The 19,589-nt window shown below is 42.0% G+C and overlaps 1 protein-coding gene across 1 annotated transcript; it reads right to left on the reverse strand.

Annotated features, from left to right (window-relative positions):
• Positions 1-15,364: 15,364 nt before the first annotated feature.
• LRATD1 (LRAT domain containing 1) lies at positions 15,365-18,529 on the reverse strand. Its single transcript, XM_065401130.1, has 2 exons — positions 18,363-18,529; positions 15,365-17,665 (listed from the first exon to the last, which is right to left on the reverse strand). The coding sequence occupies exon 2, from the start codon at positions 17,626-17,628 to the stop codon at positions 16,771-16,773; it is 858 nt and encodes a 285-aa protein (XP_065257202.1). The 5' UTR covers positions 17,629-17,665; positions 18,363-18,529; the 3' UTR covers positions 15,365-16,770.
• Positions 18,530-19,589: the final 1,060 nt, after the last annotated feature.

Consider the following 19,589-nt stretch of genomic DNA (forward strand, 5'->3'; position numbering starts at 1 on the left):
ACCATCAAAATATGCTGTTTCCTTTGGTATTTTCCTTCCTCTGATATTTTCCAAGCACTGTATGCAAAGGAGTTACTATGTCCACTTCAAAATTTGGGGAAACAAAGGCAGCTTATTCAACATCTTATTCCCCTGCTAGAATGTGATAGAATTTATTTACCCACCTGAATATTTGTCATTCACAGTTGGCAAAGAATGGCTTTAAAAAAAATCATAGACATTGTGATGGGTTCGGTCACAGAGACCCCCTTGGGACTGTCACCTGACGTGCTGAGCCTACCCCTGAGCCCGTTTTCTCTGCCAGTTTGGGCCTCCAGAACCCTGCCTTGTTGAGACAGACACGCAAGCCTGCCGCAACACAGACCCAGGGTCTGAATCATGCCCCCAAAGCTGCAGACTTAACTGAAAACAGCTTAAGAAGTGCTCCTGTCTCCAGAACCCAATGGGATCCAAACCACAAATGAATCCGTTTTACTCTGAATAAAGCTTATACAGGGTAAACTCATAAATTGTTCACCCTCTATAACACTGATAGAGAGATATGCACAGCTGTTTGCTCCCCGAGGTATTAATCACTTACTCTGGGTAAATTAATAAACCAAAGTGATTTTATTAAGTATCAAAAGTAGGATTTAAGTGGTTTCAAGTAATAACAAAGAGAACAAAGTAAGTTACCAAGCAAAATAAAACAAAACACACAAGTCTAAGCCTAATACATTTAAGAAACCGAATACAGGTAAATCTCACCCTCAGAGATGTTCCAATAAGCTTCTTTCACAGACAAGACTCCTTCTTAGTCTAGGCCCAATCCTTTCCCCTGGTACAGTTCTTGTTAGTTCCAGCTCAGATGGTAACTAGGGGATTTCTCCATGACTGGCCCCCTTTGTTCTGTTCCACCCCCTTTAATAGCTTTGACATAAGGCGGGAATCCTTTCTCTCTCTCTGGGTTCCCACCCCTCCTTCTAAATCGAAAAGCACCAGGTTAAAGATGGATTCCAGTTCAGGTGACATGATCACATGTCCTGTGAGACTTTATTACCCACTCCCTGGCACACAGATATACAAGAAGTCTTACAAATAAACAGAACCATTTACAATCAATTGTCCTGGTTAATGGGAGCCATCAAGATTCCAAACCACCATTAATGATCCACGCTTTGCATAATTACAATAGGACCTCAGAGTTATATTTCATATTCCTAGATTCAGATACAAGAATGATACATTCATACAAATAGGATGACCACACTCAGTAGATTATAAGCTTTATAATGATAACTTACAAGAGACCTTTTGCATAAAGCATATTCCAGTTACATCATATCCACACTTATAAACATATTTTTATAAAAGTATGTAGTGCAACATCACAGACATAATGCCGCAGAAAGTGATTCTGTCAGACATATGGTACCTCTACACTGCAAAAGAACTGAAAACAAAACAAAAACATCCCCCCTTCCCCTTAAACCTGCGGCAGTGGGTCTCAGAGCCCAGGTCAACTTGAGCTCACGCTATGGAGTTAAAAATACCAGTGTAGACATCCCTGCTTCAGCTGAAGCCCAGCTGTGAAACCCAGCAAGTCATCTGACATGGGCTTTGAGTCTTGGTGCCACAGGAGTTTTTTTGTTTTGTTTTTTTCCGCATTGTAGTCATGCCCATAGACATTTTAGTGCATAACTGTCTTTACTTCCCTACATGGTGGGGCACATATAACATTTCTCAAAGCCAGATCCTTAGCTAGAGTAAACTGACACTAAAGTCAAAGGAGCTACACTAGCTTGGGATCTGTCCCCTCAGTTTTTAGAGTCTCAGGGTATGTCTATACTGAAGAAAAAAAAAAAGATCTGCAGCAGTTAGTCTCAGAGCCTAGTCAACTGACTCAGGCTCATTGGGCTTGCGCTATGGGACTAAAAATTGCAGTGTAGATGATCAGACTCAGGCTAGAGTTAAGGTTCTGAGACTCAACCCTACCAGATTTCAGAGCCAGGCCTTCATTCCAAAACCAAATGTCCACATTGCTATTTTTCATAGAATCATAAAGATTAGGGTTGGAAGAGACCTCAGGAGGTCATCTAGTCCAACCCCCTGCTCAAAGCAGGACCAACCCCAACTGAATCCTCCCAGCCAGGGCTTTGTCAAGCCGGGCCTTAAAAACCTCTAAGGAAGGAGATGCCACCACCTCCCTAGGTAACCCATTCCAGTGCTTCAGCACCCTCCTAGTGAAATAGTTTTTCCTAATATCCAACCTAGACCTCCCCCACTGCAAGTTGAGACCCTTGCTCCTTGTTCTGTCATCTGCCACCATTGAGAACAGCCTAGCTTCATCCTCTTTGAACCCCCCTTCAGGTAGTTGAAGGCGGCTATCAAATCCCCCCTCATTCTTCTCTTTTGCGGATTAAATAAGCCCAGTTCCTTCAACCTTTCCTCATAAGTCATGTGCCCCAGCCCCCTAATAATTTTTGCTGCCCTCCGCTGGACTCTCTCCAATTTGTCCACGAATTTTACTCTGTAGCATGAGCCCAGGTCAGTTGATTTGGCCTCTGAGACACACGGCTGTGGATCATTTTTTGCACTGTAGACATGCTCTCTGTTTTGTAATTCCTCATACATCTCCTGTGAAGTTGTGATTCCTTACAATTCATTTCTTTATTTGAGGAAAACTCAGGTTGGGGCAATGATTTACATTCTTATTATTAGAATAACAATTAACTCAATTGAAAAACGAATCACACTCATTTCTGCCACTTCTTCCCATATTCTAGTCTTGCTTCTTCCTGGTATGTGACCAACACCAAGACTTGGATGAAAGAGAACCATCAGAGGCTCAGTGAAGGCAAGATTAATGGAATGCTGGTGGGCAGGAAGAAGCATCTACAGAAGCATACAGGGCAGTGGGTATGCCAGGCTTTTCCCAGTATAATTCAGTGTGTTGATATCCACTTGGATCCATTACTACTCTAGGGATCCACAGGTAGGAGTAATGGTTCCTAGTGCTTTATTTCGCCCCCCCGCCATATGATATAGGACGTTTCCTCCCAAATGTGGTCCTTATTAGTTACCCATCCCTTTTTCATCTAGATGGAAGTACTCTCCTTAAGGCTCAACTTGAATTCTGAACTAGTTGAAAATTCCCATGTGATCTTCATCTGCTCCGTTCTTAGATTGGGCCAATCCATAAAAGCATGAAACGTGAATTCTGTGTATTGGCTGCCTGTTTACTTCCAACAGCAATTAGAGGCATTGATAACAATCTTTAAAGCCTTGAACTTGTCTGGAACCCAGTTTTGTGGGAGCTAAAATCAGCTGGATCATTCCTAATATCAGTGATGGGATTAAAACTTTCCAAGGCCCGCAGCAGAGATCTCAATGGAGGGCTCTATTCCTCTGGCAGACCACCAGAATCTAAGTTTGGCAGCCTTCAGAGCATAGTGTAAGGCTTACTTGTTCAATCAACCATTCAATTAACTAATATGTCAGTATGTTGGTCCTTTGTGAGACAAATAAAAGGCAGTTAGAGTGCATTAAGCGATCCATATAGGTGTTTTTTAATTAATATTTGTTTTTAATTTATTGTAAGATGCCCAAATGCTCTGCCAATGAGTTCCAAAGAAATCCTTAAAATAATTAAATGAGTTCTGTAAACTTACTGGAGGGCACAGGTTTTTCCTGTGTGTGTGATTAGAATTGGGCAAACTGTTTAATGGGCAATTTATTCCACACACTTAATCATTTTTACTGTTCATGCATTATTTGAAGTTTCACAAATGAGTTATTTGTAACTAACTGTCCATTGAATCATTTGTACAAATAAGATACGGATTAACCACAAACTGACCAATATAATTCTTTGTTAGACATTTTATGATTGGTCATCTGAATAACGTCATTCTCTGACTGAATACATTAGGAAGAATGACTGAACAAATCAATGACACTTTGAATGTCTCATGAGAGAATGGAAGGTTTAGGAAATTTTAGGACATTTTAAATAATTTCCTATTTGCTTTTACAAACGGAATATTATATTTGGCTAAGTAGTTGGAATGCAGGTTTCCAAATAACTGGGATTATTCTTGACTAAGGGAGAAAGAAACTCTTTAATCTATTTTTTTTACTCTTGATTGAGTTACTAATTCAGAATTAAAAATAAAATGTTTAATATATTTGTATTTAATATTAGGAACAGTAGACTGATTTAATTCAGTGTTTTATAATATCTGTTTTACTGCTATCAAAGCCTACTAAAGCATTTGGCCATGATTTTTTATAACTGACTTGTAATTTTTAGGTGCCTCAGAGTTATTGGGATTTGTGTGTGTGTATGCCAAACTTAAGTCTCCTTAAAAAGGGCCTGATTGTCAAAGAGAGGGTGCACAGCTCTTTTGGAAAATATGGCCCATTCTAGGGGGTCTCAAGCTGAGCACTCAGAAACAGAAACACTAAACACCACTAATCAATTTTAGAATATCTTGACTTTGGTGAAGAAATCTAATCAGAAATTTAACGAAGCCCAAGTGGCCTGTAAAGTCAAGTCATTCTCAGACTGAAACAGATAATACGATCAGCTCAAATGGTTAGTTGTATGACTAGAGAGTGTTATTTCAGATACTATATAACATCTACAATACATTTTCCTTCCACAAAGCTCAAATTAGAAAGTGTTTTGAGGTATGTAAAATATCTATATTGAGATATTGCCTTTTTAGAGTCATATACTGCCCTGGTCTTGCAGGCAGAACATCCATTGAGAACAATGGAAGTTCTACTCTTGGTTCAGAGGAATAGAAGACATGGCAATGTATAGCTAGGCATTAAGCCATTTGTGCTCTTGCCTACTTCCACATTGGGTTATTCTGGATGTTCTTCTTAGAAGAATCATCAAAAGATCAAAGTAGGTATGAGATTCACTTTGAATACTTACAATTCCTACTGCCAGTGAGTTAGATTATCAGCAACATAGAGAGCTCAACTTTCGGTATCAGTTCTTATGATGGACTAATAAAAGTTGTTAGCATTCTATGAAATGGAAACCCTAAAATTATCCTCTCTATGCAATACATACTTATATGAATGCTTCTCTGTTATACAGAAATATAAATGATATAATATTTCTGTAAGCAGGTAAGCAAATTGATTTTTCAGTTTGGTGGCTGAATTGGAAAATCTGAAAGAAAACTTGGTTAATTTCAAATCAAAACTGAATTATTTTCATTTTTTTCCTCACCAAACCAAAATTAAAAAAAAAAAATATCATTCATGTTGAACAAAGTGTTTAGAATGTCATTTCAGATTCAAAATAACATTTTTGGGGGAAAAAATGTCAAAAACAGTTAATTTTGACAGTTCTGAGTTTAACTATTCTTTTTCAGCCAAAACCAGTTGCTGAATTTGACACAAAAATCATGAAATATTCTCAGTGTCCCCAAAACACGTTTATTGGTGGATTTACTATTCACTGAAAATTTTTGCACAACTCTGTTCCTAATACAGTACACACACATTGTATCTGATCCAAACTTACCCTCTTCCTAATTCCTGTCTTTATACAAAGCATAAATATAAATCTCAGCCTAAAATATACCTAAATATCCAGTGTACAGTGGATTAGAAATAACTGTTGCTAATGCTCAGAGGACGGGGATTTTTAGGTGCCAGCACTATTGTGGAAATCAGTTATTTGATGTATTAATCTTAAATAGCAGCATATTTTCATTTCAGAAAATTTGGTTAGTTCAAGGGACATTGACAGGCTTGATAGGCCCCATATTTTTCTTTCATTGCCTGCAAAGGTGATGCAGTTCTCAAGAGTGAGACTGAACTCTGCAACGTCCCCCTGGCACCAGTTAATTCTACTGGTGGGGTTGTTCAGTGACCTAAATACCCGTACTGGGCAGCCTCTGCACTCTGTGAATGCCATGGAGAGGGGCCTTGCACCAGGTCCAGGTAGGCTGATATGGACGAAGATGGCTTGTGGATGGAGTAGAAAATCCATAACTATGTGGTTCAAGTGATACAAAACCTTCATGTGGGATTGGGTTGTGGCAGCTACTCTGCCACAGGCTTTGGGGTCCATCTCCCCATTAATCTCCCACACAAGATTAATTGGCCTTTGTGGGAAGTGGGTGAGGTTGAGTTTCACCCTATGCATATTGAGTGGGATTTCTGAAAGCAGTCAGCATTTACTTAACTCTAGTCCCATTGCAATCTATGGGTGTTCACTATTGACTTCAGTGGGAGACAAGTTAGGCCAATACTGAGTGCTTTTGAAACTCTTACCCTTTTGCTTTTGAAAACAAACATACTGATGCTTTAAAATAATAAATCAAGGTCCCCTGCCCCTCACTTAGGAACAACTATACAATAACAGATTAGGGATCGCTCAGTGGTTTGAGCATTAGCCTGCTAAACCCAGGGTTGTGAGCTCAATCCTTGAGGGGGCCACTTAGGGATCTGGGGCAAAATCAGTACTTGGTCCTGCTAGTGAAAGCAGGGGGCTGGACTCGATGACCCTTCAGGGTCCCTTCCAGCTCTATGAGACAGGTATATCTCTGTGTATATTATTATTAATATCTGTACACAATGGAGCACGGCTAATTTCAGTGTTAAGCTTCCAAGGGATTACAAACAGCAAGAAAAAATATTTAAATGATGAAAATTCCCTTGACAGTGTCCTTTTAAATATACTGAACAGAAGGAGGGATGGGTATTTCTCTGGAGCATTCTCTTATTTATAAACACACAAGTCGGCAGCAACATATTTCATTCTAAAATAGTACTTCATTATTGCAAAGTGTAGTGTTCCTTGATTTTTTTCTCCACTAAGCACTAATATGTCAAAGACCACATACTTAATGCACTTCTCTTGATGTCAGAAGAATGCAGCATACCCTAAAGCACAAATGTTTGAATAGTGTTAAATCCAGTTGGTGGTTAATCTCAGGCATCTGTCTGTGGCACACATAAGGAACACATTGAAATGACAGTGCAGTTTATACTAACACTAATAAAATAATCATGATCCATATATATTAGTTCTAAGAATTAAATGTGTGTATAAATATTTACAGTCAAATCTTATATTTCTTTTAAACAATCTCTCATTTGTATTGCTTTCCAGGATCTTTCCTCTTATTCAAAGGGCACATAGGAATAAGAATACTTCTCTTTTAAAGCCAGATTGTGATACTCTTACTCATGCTGAATAATACACCAGGAGTATTCCCTCTGAAGTCAGTGGGTCCAAAGTCCTGCTGAGGGTGAGTAAGCATATCACAATTTGGCCCTTAATAGTTACTCCTGTTGTTAGCTATTGTGTTGCTAGTTCCCTATCCATACCTCTGACTGTGTCATGCCTGATCAAATTTGCAGATGATCCAAAGGGGGGGTGGCCAACACTTTGCATGGTAGAGCTAAAATTCACAGGGATCTTGATGAATTGGAGAATTGGGCTATAGACAACAAAATGAAATTCAACAGAGACAAATGTAAGGTGCTACACTTATGGAAGAAAAAACAAATGCACAAATACAGAATGGGGGATAACTGGCTTGGCAGCAGCACTGCTAAGAGGGATCTGGGAGTTGTGGTGGATCACAACCTGAATATGAGTCAGCCATGTGATGCTGTTGCAAAAATAGTAAATGCAATTTTAGGTTGCATTAACAGAGACACAGCATGCAAGTGACGGGAGGTGACAGTACTGTTCTACTCGGTGCTGGTTAGGTCTCAGCTGAAGTACAATTTTGGTCACCAATGTATAGAAAGGATGTAGAGAAAATGGAAAAGATCCAGAAGGGAGTGACAAAGATGATCAGAGGGATGGAATGCAAGCCATATGAGCAAAGGCTGAAGAAACTGGGTATGTTTAGTTTGGGAAAGAGGAGATTACTAGGGGACATGTCTTCAACCACTTGAAAGGCTGCCATAAAAAAGATGGAGAAACGTTGTTCTCTCTTGCCACAGAGGGCAGGATAAGAGACAATGGGTTCAAATTACAGCATTGCAGATTTAGATTAAATCTCAAGAAAAAATTCCTAACTGTAAGAACAGTAGAACAACGGAACTGACTGCCAAGATTGTGGAAGCTCCTTCAGTGGAGGTTTTCAAAAGGAGGCTGGATAGCCATCTGTCTTGGTTGGTTTAGATACAACAAATCCTGCATCTTGGCAGGGGGTTAGACTAGATAATCCTTGAGGTCCCTACTAACCCTATGATTCTATGCTGGCTATAAATGTAGGCCTGGATTCTTTATCTTATATATACTGGTTTTACATCCATATAACTATTAATTTCAATGGAGTTACTCCAGATTCACACCTGTGTGCAAGAGATCCAAATCAGGCTGCCACCTCCGCTGTCTGTGGATCAGCAAGGAAGACTGAGGTACTTAGGTCTTCCACTTGCTGTTTGCTCTATGCCAATTAGTCTATAACTAAACTTTGAATGGTGACAGGTTTCAGAGTGGTAACCGTGTTAGTCTGTATCAGCAAAAACAGCGAGGAGTCCTTGTGGCACCTTAGAGACTAACGAATTTATTTGGGCATAAGCTTTCTTGGGCTATAACTCACTTCATCAGATGCATGGAGTGAAGAATTCAGGCCTATCCTGATCCTACAACCTACCCTGAAGGATGATCCCTTACTCTCACAGACCTTGGGAGACAGGTCAGTCCTCGCTTACAGACAGTCCCCCAACCTGAAGCAAATACTCACCAGCAACTACACACCACACAACACAAACACTAACCCAGGAACCAATCCCTATAACAAACCCCGTTGCCAACTCTGTCCACATATCTATTCAAGGGACACCATCATAGGACTTAACCACATCAGCCACACCATCAGCGGGCTCATTCACCTGCACATCTACCAATGTGATATATGCCATCATGTGCCAGCAATGCCCCTCTGCCGTGTGCATTGGCCAAACCGACAGTCTCTACGAAAAAGAATAAATGGACACGAATCAGACATCAAGAATTGTAACATTCAAAACCAGTAGGAGAGCACTTCAATCTCCCTGGACACTCAATAACAGACTTAAAAGTGGCCATTCTTCAACAAAAAAACTTCAAAAACAGACTTCAACAAGAAACGGCAGAACTGGAATTAATTTGCAAACTTGACACGATCAAATTAGGCCTGAATAAAGACTGGGAGTGGCTGGGTCACTACAAAAAATAATTTTCCCACTGTTGATACTCACACCTTCTTGTCGACTGTTGGGAATGGGCCACATTCACTCTAATTGAATTGGCCTCATTAGCACTGACCCCCACTTGGTAAGGCAACTCCCATCTTTTCATGTGCTGTATATTTATACCTGCCTACTGAATTTTTCACCCCCTGCATCTGATGAAGTGGGTTCTAGCCCACGAAAGCTTATGCCCAGATAAATTTGTTAGTCTCTAAGGTGCCACAATGACTCCTTGTTGTTTTTGTTTAAACTTTGAATGTGACTTTTTCAAATGGATTACCACTTAAGTCACCCGTGCCACTCTATGTTCAAATAATGTTAAAACTTACTATATGTATTAGTTGAGGCAGATGATATACCACATTTTTTACTTACCCTGTTTTTGCTGTGGTAGCTTAAGGAGTCTCCAAAGTATGAGTGATTTTATTGTATTAGAGGGGCTGCATAGTTACCTCCCATTTGGAGACCCCTGTGCTCCTGGGACAACAGAGCGAAAGAAAGGAATTTCAGACTAAGCTCTGAATTTCTTGTTTGATAAGTCTGAGACTTAACTACATTATTGTCCAACCCTGCTCAAATAGAGCCTGATTTCTAGAATAAGAAACTTCCATCAATGTCAATTGATATGGCTACTCAGATACTGCTGAAAATCAGGCCCATAAACTGCACCTCTCACACATGTGCGCTCACACACACACAAAGCCTGAATCATTTACATAAACAATTACCCCTTTTGCACAAGGGAAAGCCAATTTTGCATGGACAATTGGTGTATGTACAGTTAAGTAGGTGCTATTTAGGCCAATCTTGCAGATATCATTCGCACAAAACTCCCAGTGAGAGTTTTCCTGGAAAGAGTTGGATTGGATCCCTGTTTTGAAAAGTCAGTCCTAGAATAAATATTAAATTAAGGGAATTTTGTTCTTTTATTAAGCAGTGTTTAAGAGCCTGATCTTGCAAACACTGAAGTATCTTTACTCACATGAGTCATCCCATACTCATATGAATAAAGCTAAGCATGTGCATAAATGTTTGCCGATTAAGGCCCTAAAAAAAGCAAAAGAATAAAAGTGTCAAGAAAGTATTTAAGAGTTCACAAGATAGATTAGCTCACAATGATCTTGCTGTTAATACAAAATTAAAGTACATACTATTGGCTGCTTTAAATGTAAAATGCCATTGGGCCAATTATAGTTTATTTCCCAAGAATAACATAGTTCCAATACTATTAATATGCATACAACCATATGTCACCATTACGGTATGTTCAGAACATTCCTCTTAACATGTAGGTCTGTATTATTTAGCTGTAGTAAAATTCTTCTGCAAAGTGGAAAATTCACATGTTCAATAGCCACTTTTAAAATTTACAGTAGGGGTGAAATTCTGCTGGCAGCTACCTCAGTGTAAATCTGAAGAAAAATCCATTAACACAGGATGTTTCTCTGGATTTACAGTAGTTTAAATCAGAGCAGAATCTGGCTCACTGTCTCCACCCCTGCTCTGCCTCCAACGTACACAACTCCTATTTTTTGATTTACAACAGCTCAAAGAAATGTCTAATCCCATCATTCATTACTTTCTTTATACTGAAACTTTTAAAAAAATCAAATTAAATTTTGTCAAAAGATCCATTCTAGTATTGACTATTTTGTATGTCAAATTTCAAACTAAGACATGTTTTTACAGACAATGTAAAAACCCTTCATAATAACAAAAATTAAAATAAGATCTGAGTTTATCTTGGAAATACTGACCATAATTTAACTAACAGCAGCAATAGGGTACCCCATTACCTTATTCACAGATTATCATTTAAAAAAAAATTAATGGAGATATCCTATCTCCTAGAACTGGAAGGGACCTTGAAAGGTCATCGAGTCCAGCCCCCTGCCTTCACTAGCAGGACCAAGTACTCATTTTGCCCCATTTAGGCCTCAATCTTGCAATGAGACCCACCCCAGAGTAAGACTCCATCTACACAGATCCTGTTTCAGGATCAAAGCTCTATATTTTGGAATACAATTGACTTACTACAAGTACAACTATGAACTTTAAGTGGTGAATGAGTTCACTTACCTGGGGTCCACTATCGCACTCAACCTCTCACTTGAAATGGAACTCAACATCCACATTGGAAAAGCTGCTACAAGAATAGCTAGACTGAGCAAGAGGGTATGTCAAAACAATAAACTGACAGAACACACAAAGATCTGTGTGTATCATGCATATGTTATCAACACACTTTTGTATGGAAGTGAGGCATGGATCTTATACTGTCATCAGGAAAAGGGGCTCAACATGTGCATTGTCTTCGTCGAATCTTTGGAATCTCCTGGAGGGACAGAGTCACCAACAATGAGGTGCTCAAATGGGCCAGCATACCCAGCATGCAAACACTCCTCAAACAGAGACGCCTCCGCTGGCTTGGGCATGTGTGCCAAATGAATGATGGGCGCATCCCAAAGGACCTCCTCTATGGTGAACTGGCATCTGGAAAAAGACCCAAAGGAAGCCCAAAATTGCGGTTCAAGGATGTGTGCAAGCAAGACCTCAAAGAAACGAACAAGGATGTGGATAACTGTGAAGATCACACTCAAGACCGCAGCCTTTGGAAACAAAAGCTTAACAAAGTTACGAGTTATGAGAGGAAGCTGTCCAGCTTAGCAGAAGAGAAAAGAGCTCGCAGAAGGCAGAGGCCACAGGGTCGAAACATCACCTTTAAATGTGACAGACGCTGCAAAGCTTATCGCTCTCAAGTGTCTCTCTTCAGCCACAGCCATGGCTGCCATTAAACTCAGTAAATTCTTTACCTCTCAGGGGCACATATCCATGGTCTCTCCAGACTTAAGGATGCCTACTACTACAAGTGTTTAATAAATCTCCAAATGCACATCCAGATAAGTTCTTTGGGGTAGGGATTTTATTCTCCTACCTGTCTACAAAGCACATAGTTTGTGCAACATAAATAACAACATGGATCAGCAGTCAGAGAAAATTATGGATGAAGAAGTATTAAACTATTCCAGTAGTAATCTTCCACAATAATGAATGAGATCTGAGTACTGGCATTAACATCTACAAAGCCTATCCCAGCCCAGTGTTTCCTCCATAACAGCATACAAAGAGGCTTGGGAGTGGAAGTCATTTAGGATCCTGATCTTGCAAGATGCTAAATCCCTCCTCTGAGATCTTCCGTACCCTCAACCCCACTGACTTCAATGGGAGTTGAAGATGTTCAGTATATCACAGGATCAGGTCCATACACTCCAAAAGATTTCTGCACATCACTTATCTACATGTGAAAGTCACTAAAATTAAATGAGGCAGCACAATTAAGACTGCATGTTCTAATGCAGAATAAAGACCTTACCTTCTCATTCATTTCTGCCAGACTCTCATTGATTTCAATGTGAATTCAACATGGATCAATAGCAGAATATTGTCCTAAACAAATACTTGTTTTTTAAATGAAGCAATAATGGAGGCGGGGAACAGAGAACAACTTGGAAACATGACTGATAGAGACAAAACATGTTTTGCTGAGTTCTGTTTGAATGACTAACTATATTTGCAACCACTAACTGGCAAACAACCTGGTCATGCCAGTAAAAACCGGTTTACAAACAAAGGCTCCCTGTGTTTAGAGAGAGCATGAATTGGATGTCCTCTATAGAATGTTAACCTGTAAGCAATTCAGATGATCGCAGTTTGGAGAGACAAGTACAGTGATTTCAGAACCAGAGATTAAATTGTTCCCAAAATGTTACCATACCAGCTAAAAGCAAACCTGCAGAAAAACAGGACTTCCCAATTCTCCTAGCATTTGAATATAACATATATGTTAGGATTTACTTCATGAGCAATGATGTACACACATATCAGATATATAATTTACCCAAGAAGATCGAGGAATGAAAACACATCCCACAAACATAATTAAATTTGTCAATAACTTCACTGATAGACTTGGAAATTTTAACTCAGGCAGGTCACTGATCTTGCAAGATGAGTATAATCAATCATCTTCTTTTCCTGACAATCATCATCACTCCTTCCCTTATTTCTTTCCACTAGCTTCCCCACCTGCCTCACTATCAAGTTCCAGCTTCTCATCCTTGTTTCAACGTATTGCACAGCTCTGCCCCTGACCACATTTCTGTTCTCAATTCTTAGTAATTCCCCCACCCTTTTACTGCATTAAAGCAGCCTGCCTCACCCCTATCTGTTGTCTTCTATTCTCATTTTATTATCTGTTTCCATGCTGCCTCCTATCCCAGCTCAGGGAGGTGCCCTTCTGTTCTCTCAAATGTATCTTTAAATCTCACGTCTTCTGCAAGGTCCACAAATTGTAAGCAATACCTAAACAATAAGGCCTAATCCAAAGCCCATTGAAGTGAAAGTTACCTACAGGTTTTTTTTTTTTTTTTTTTTTTAAGAAAACGAAGTTTTCATTAACTACAATTAGGTTTACATCAGGACTTTAGTACTGCCAACAATCTATGATGAAAACTAAAGGGCTGGGAGGCGGGGGGAGGGAGCGGAAGCAAAAATAACACTCTAAGGGCCTGGTCCAGCACCACTGTTTGTAGAATTTTGGCTGTTGAGTCCAATGACAGCAGATCAGACCGTAAGTTATCACTATCCCCTGGGGCTTCTCGTGTATTTTCATATCTGGTCCGTCTGGCAAAGATCAGAGGCCTAATTATGCTGTTACCTGCACCTGTGTAAATCTGGAGTAACATTACTGACTTATATGAAGTAACTTGAGTAACTCAGCACAGAATTTGTCCCCATATTTTCCTGTGCAGCCTGAACTTCAGGGCCAGCCCTATAAGAAATAGACAAACTAAAAAAAAAAAAAGGTTTTGTTAATATAACAGTTTAGTAATTCATTCCATAAGAAGCAAACGTTAAGATTAATGTACGGCCAAGATGATGGGCTGTGGAGAAATAACACTGACAAGTTTAAAGCAAATGTCTCTTAAAAATCTACTGAATTAACATAATAAACTATGCAGGTCCTATTAGTGGGGATGTGCCAGGCTGCTTATATAAGGATTCTGCTTCTGGTCCTGTATTATTCATATCAAAGCAGTTTAGGGAAAGGAGGATCTAGCTCCAGAAGTCAAAAAGTCAAATATGGAGAACCTGCAAACTCATCTTCCTAAATATCCCACTTACCTGCTCCCCATGTATTTCCTCCCTCCTATCATTCCCCCTCACTCTACTGTTGCACCATAATAAAAAAGAAAAAGAAATGTAACTACCGGTAACTAAATCTGTGCCCATCATTCTTTTCTCCTACCCTTTATTATTTTGTCTTTTTAGACTTTAAATGTATTGGATGCAGGCACTATGTCTTCCTGTGTTTTTGCACGGCACCAAGTATCATATGGCACTTTTGGGCACTAATACAGTATAGATATTAAATAATAATAATGCCATCCCTAATCTTATCACCTGCTCAACAAAACTTCACTTATTATTGTGAATATAAAACTTGCTACTATACATTTAACTTCTGCCTTAACATTAACTTCACAGCTGTAGAAAGAGAGAAACTAAACTCACCAATGGGGGGGGGGGGGGGGGGGGAAGTAACTACTATAGTAGCTGTTCAATGTTAGGGAAACTTACAGTAGGAATGTACTCAATTTCAAGTCCACCTAGGATGCTATACAATAATGTAAAGGCTTCTGCTGTTCTTTATTGATAAGGCCACAGTTATCAGCCAAAAAATATGATCAAAATAAATGTAAACTATTACACATTTGTTAAAAGGTGTGTTATTAGAATTTGAAGCCATTCTATCAGCTGTTTGACGTGGGTAGAAGTTCACTTTTAAAAATTCCTCCCACTAAAGTAAGTTGTTCACATAGTGTTGTAGTAATCATCAGTGCTTTGAAGAAAAAAAAAAATGAAACACCTTCTCATTTTATTGCCAAATAACTTTGTCAAGCATATCAGCAAATATAAAACCAGTTACATGACCTTCAGTTATAAGGTTGTCATGTTCCCCTTTTTCTTTTTTTAAAGAGATGTCTCATGTGAAACAAATGTTGACATCTGTCTTCTAGTAAAGTACACTCCATCCTCATAACATCAGTCATGGAAGGCAAACGCTTTGTTTGTTAAAATGAAGTACTGTTGCAACAAGGTTGCTTATGATGTTCTTTAATAAAGAAGGGAGCCAAGATACAGTATATCAGAGAGGGTGGAGTGTATATACAATAATTCTGCCATCTGTTACTTGATAGAGAGGGGAAAACCAAAACCAAATGCATTTTCTTTCCAGTATCGATACAAGCAAAATTAACTTGGTCATTACAAATTGTATGCTGCTCAACATAATAAAAAAAGGATAATAGATTTAGGAATGTCCCAGTATACTTAAGAATGATAGCTGATTATATATATATATATAATGTTATGATCTTTTTATTTCAAGACTGAGAATTAATCAATGAATGACTTGGAATGGGTCTGAAATACAAAAAATAATGCATTGATCTCATGACATAAAAGGCATCTTTTTATGCAACTTTGGATTTCTAAATTTAGACTAAGCCTGTTTTCTTTAATTGGATTTAGAAATGCAAGGTAAACTTGGTCACATTGCTATTGTTTGGAACGCTCAGCATGCCAAACTCAATTCTATTTTTGCTTCTTTGCAGTGTATAAAGAGGTGGAAAGTATCCTCAGAGTACTGGTGTAGTGGCTCTGTGGGATGAAAGGCAAACCTAGAGCAGGAGACCTTGCCTTGCAGGATTGCTCTCTGGAAAAGCATGTATGTAAATTGCTCACCAGAATACTTCCCATCCTTACTTTAATGTTTCAGAATGGCTTTGGTCTCAAGAAAACAGCTGCTCACCAACTCTTAATATTTTCAAAAAGAGTAGAACACTAAGGTATTGTGAGAACATCTAGCAGAAAGAGAACTGCATACAGGAAGGAAAAAAGAAGAGAACAGATTTTTAAACTCGTGATCAATTTCTGCCAGAGAAAGGTAAAAACACTTACACCTGATTAATACCTTGCTATAGTTTACTGGACTAAAATTGGGGCTCTGGCTACAAGATGCATTTAGAAATAAAACAAACAGAACCTCCTCTCACCCCACAGAACTAGCAGAAGATTTGAGACAGTTTGTTTGTTTGACAGGCAAATGTTATTAGCTAAAAACTCTTTAGCTAAATCTGCTTCTATGGCCCCAAATGTTTAAAAGGTATCATGGATTAAAGCCATGAAAATAAATTTAAAAGAATTTCAATTTGAAATTTTATTAGCATGTTGCTAGAATGGCCAACATCGATCGACAGGAGAGACTTTTTGTCCACATACTTGGTAAATCTCTCCCACACATACCGCTCTTTGCTTCCCCTCTCTTTCTTCGTTCATTAAATGTTATTAAAAGCCAAACCAAATACTGGCTATGGGTGTAAGAAGAATGCTGGTTTTCTGGAATGTTGCCATGGATTCCGGTTTAAATTGCCCCCCGTCTGTCTGTGGCAGACAGCTCTCGCCAAGCCGGGGAAAGAAGGGAGCACCTCGTCCCTCCGCTGTTCGTTACTCTTTCCCATCCACTATAGCCAGGTCTTTGATCACTCTCAGTTTGCCACTGGCATCGATCCTGCGCTTCTCCCTTATTAGATCCTCCAGGCTGTGGAATCGCACCGTGTGCACCTTGTTCTCAGCCAGGTGGATCTTGAGATAGTATTGCTGCTGGTGCTGGGTGCCGGCAGCAGCCTGCAGCTCCCCCCCGGCTTTAAACTCCCTTTTCCCGAACCGGCACCAGGCGGCGAAGCTCTCCGAGTTAGTCCAGCAGATCTCGTCGCTTTTTAAACCCAGGTGCCCGCAGGCGTTCTGCACCACCAGCTCTGCCACCAGGGGGCGGTAGCGGTACCAGCTATTCACCACCCGGCCCACGTTGCCAGCGCCCGCCTCGTACAAGCTGTCCTGGCGTATCTGGCCCTGGTGCAGGTGGATGATCTGCCCGCTGCCCACATAGACTGCCCAGTGCGGGGGTGGGGGTGGGTGGTCGGATGGCCCCAGGTAGAGCAGCTCCAACAGGTCTCCCGGCTTGCTGAGGGCAGGCAGGGCCGAGACCGAGAAGACGCGCAGGTCCCCAGCCTGGGGGCCGCTGCTGACTTTGGAGAAGATGCATTCCTGGCCGCGGAAGGCGGAGAACTGGGTCTCGTTCAGTACCAGTTGGTGGTGGTGGTGGGTGGGGGCCTCCTGCCCAGGGCTGCTGGAGCCCTTCACGCTGTACTTGTCCGGCTGGCCTCGCTCGTCCAGGTCCTCCTCCTCATCCGAGAAGAAGTAAGCCACCCCGACCCGCAGCTCGTCCTTCTCGATCCCCGAGGGGTCTCCGGTCGGCAGCTCGCTGTAATTCAGGTGGGTGATGCGATCCAGTTGATTTCCCATCAATGACAAGGCAAGGCGAGGGCAGGAATCGCCGGGTCTGGGTGGGGGAGGGAGGAGAGACGCAGGACGGAGAGAGGGAAAGGGGGAAAGGAAAGAAGGAGAAAAGGGAGAGGAGGAAGGACAAAAAAAATCCAGGCACAGAGTTTCAGTGATTTCCCCTCCCGGATCGCGTCCCCGCTCCCCGCGTTAGGAGAACGCTCCCTCCCCTCCCACTGTGCCCCTTTGGGGCTGCGCCCTGCCCGGTGCCAGCATTACACGCGTGGCTCGGGCATGGAGCCGTACTGGGGGCACCCGCACCATGCCACAGCGGTGCAGCCGCGTGCGGCGGGCACAGCTCTCCCGGGAGACGTGGGGACCGCAGCCGCCCCCGGGGTGCGGCGTCCTGGCCGGCATCCGTACCCTGTCCCGCTTCCAGGGTCCCCGTCGGCTCCTGGGCTCCAGGGGGAGGAAAGGGGGTAAAGTTCACCGCAGAGCCTCTGGGCCGGGGCGAGAAGGGCGCAGGGTGGCTGGAGCTGAGAGCGTCCCGGCTCGCACCCGTGGCTCTAGCGGAGCACGCTCTGCCCGGCTCCCGGCCGCCCGGCTCGGCGGGGCTGCACGGTAGGGCAGCGTCTGGCTCCCGGGAGCCGAGCCGTGACACCCCGACTGCCCCCTTTCAACTCTCGCCCGCAGCAGCGGCCCCGGTCCTGCCCCGCTGGGACCAGCCTCCTGACAGCGACCCCCCGGGCGCTCCGTACCCGTGATCGCCCCGCTCCAGCCAAGCGCCCAACTCCCTTAAAGACTTCTTGTCCCCATGGGAGCCGCAGAGCAGGTAAGCAGCCTCATCCCCGGCGCCCCTGCCCCTCCCCGAGCTCCAGCTCCGGCTCTTTGGACGCGCTCTGCCTTTCCCTGGACAGCCCCGCTCCGCTCTGGGCTGCCCCCAGCACCGGCGAGTCTAAGTACCGGCGGCTCCCGAGCCCTGCACCCGCCCCGTGCGGAGCTCATTGGCTGCTTTGCTTTGAGGTTGGGAAGAGGAGCGAGCCTCCGGGGTGTCAATCACCGGCCCAGGGTGGGATTCCAGACGTTCCCTCTGCTCGCTGCTGCTCCGCCAGGCCCCCACCGCCACTCGCCTGCTTGGCCAGGCTGCTAAGGGGCAGAGCATCGTCTCTGAGAGCTTGGCTGTGCAGAACCCCTCCGGCACCCAGCTCGCATACTGTGGCCAGAACAGCCAGGCAATGCTTCAAGTCAGGAATCTGCATAATGCCATGATAGACTGGTACCACTCTCCAGGTTTATTCTTCATTTTCAGGCCCTATAGCACAATACCTTGCTTTCTTGGGAGACCCTCAAACAGCAGCTACTAGACCCAGGTTATGGGGCAGGAAAGTAATAAGGGAGAGAAAAGGTTATTGAAATAAGGGGCATGGTATGACTTCAATGGAAAGCTATATTATATAACAAGAAAGTTATTTCAACTGTAAATATTTAGCAGGTCTGCTGGAGGAGCTCAGACGTTCACCAGGCTTCACAACACCAAGCGATTTGATGGATTCTCCTTTGCTTGGAGGCTTTAAATCAGGACTGGTCAGTCTTTCTAAAAGAGATGATGTAGCTGATCCAGATTTTGGGAGGGGGTGTTCGATGCAGGAATTACAGGGTCTCTCTCAGTGGTGTTATGCAGGAAGTCAGGCTACATGATCATGTAAAGCATTGGACTCCGATTCTCAATGGTATTTAGGTACCAAACTTCCATTGCTTTCATTGGGAGTTAGGTGACTACATACCTTTGAGGATCTGAACTAATAATCCCTTCTGGCCTTTAAAAACAAACAAAAACCAACCCTTTGAATCACCACTGTGAGGTAGATCAGTATTATTATTACAATTCTCATTTTACAGAGGAGGAAATTTAGGTATTAGGTGAGGAAATGACTTGTCCAAGATCTCACCATGACTCTGTGTTAGATTATAGATTATAACCTAGA

This window comes from Emys orbicularis, chromosome 3 (genome assembly GCF_028017835.1).
Source record: "Emys orbicularis isolate rEmyOrb1 chromosome 3, rEmyOrb1.hap1, whole genome shotgun sequence".
In the NCBI taxonomy this organism is placed as follows: Eukaryota; Metazoa; Chordata; order Testudines; family Emydidae; genus Emys; species Emys orbicularis.

Excerpts from the sequence above, each read along its gene's own strand:
- LRATD1 (XM_065401130.1), bottom strand. The coding sequence starts at position 17,628 with ATGGGAAATCAACTGGATCGCATCACCCACCTGAATTACAGCGAGCTG.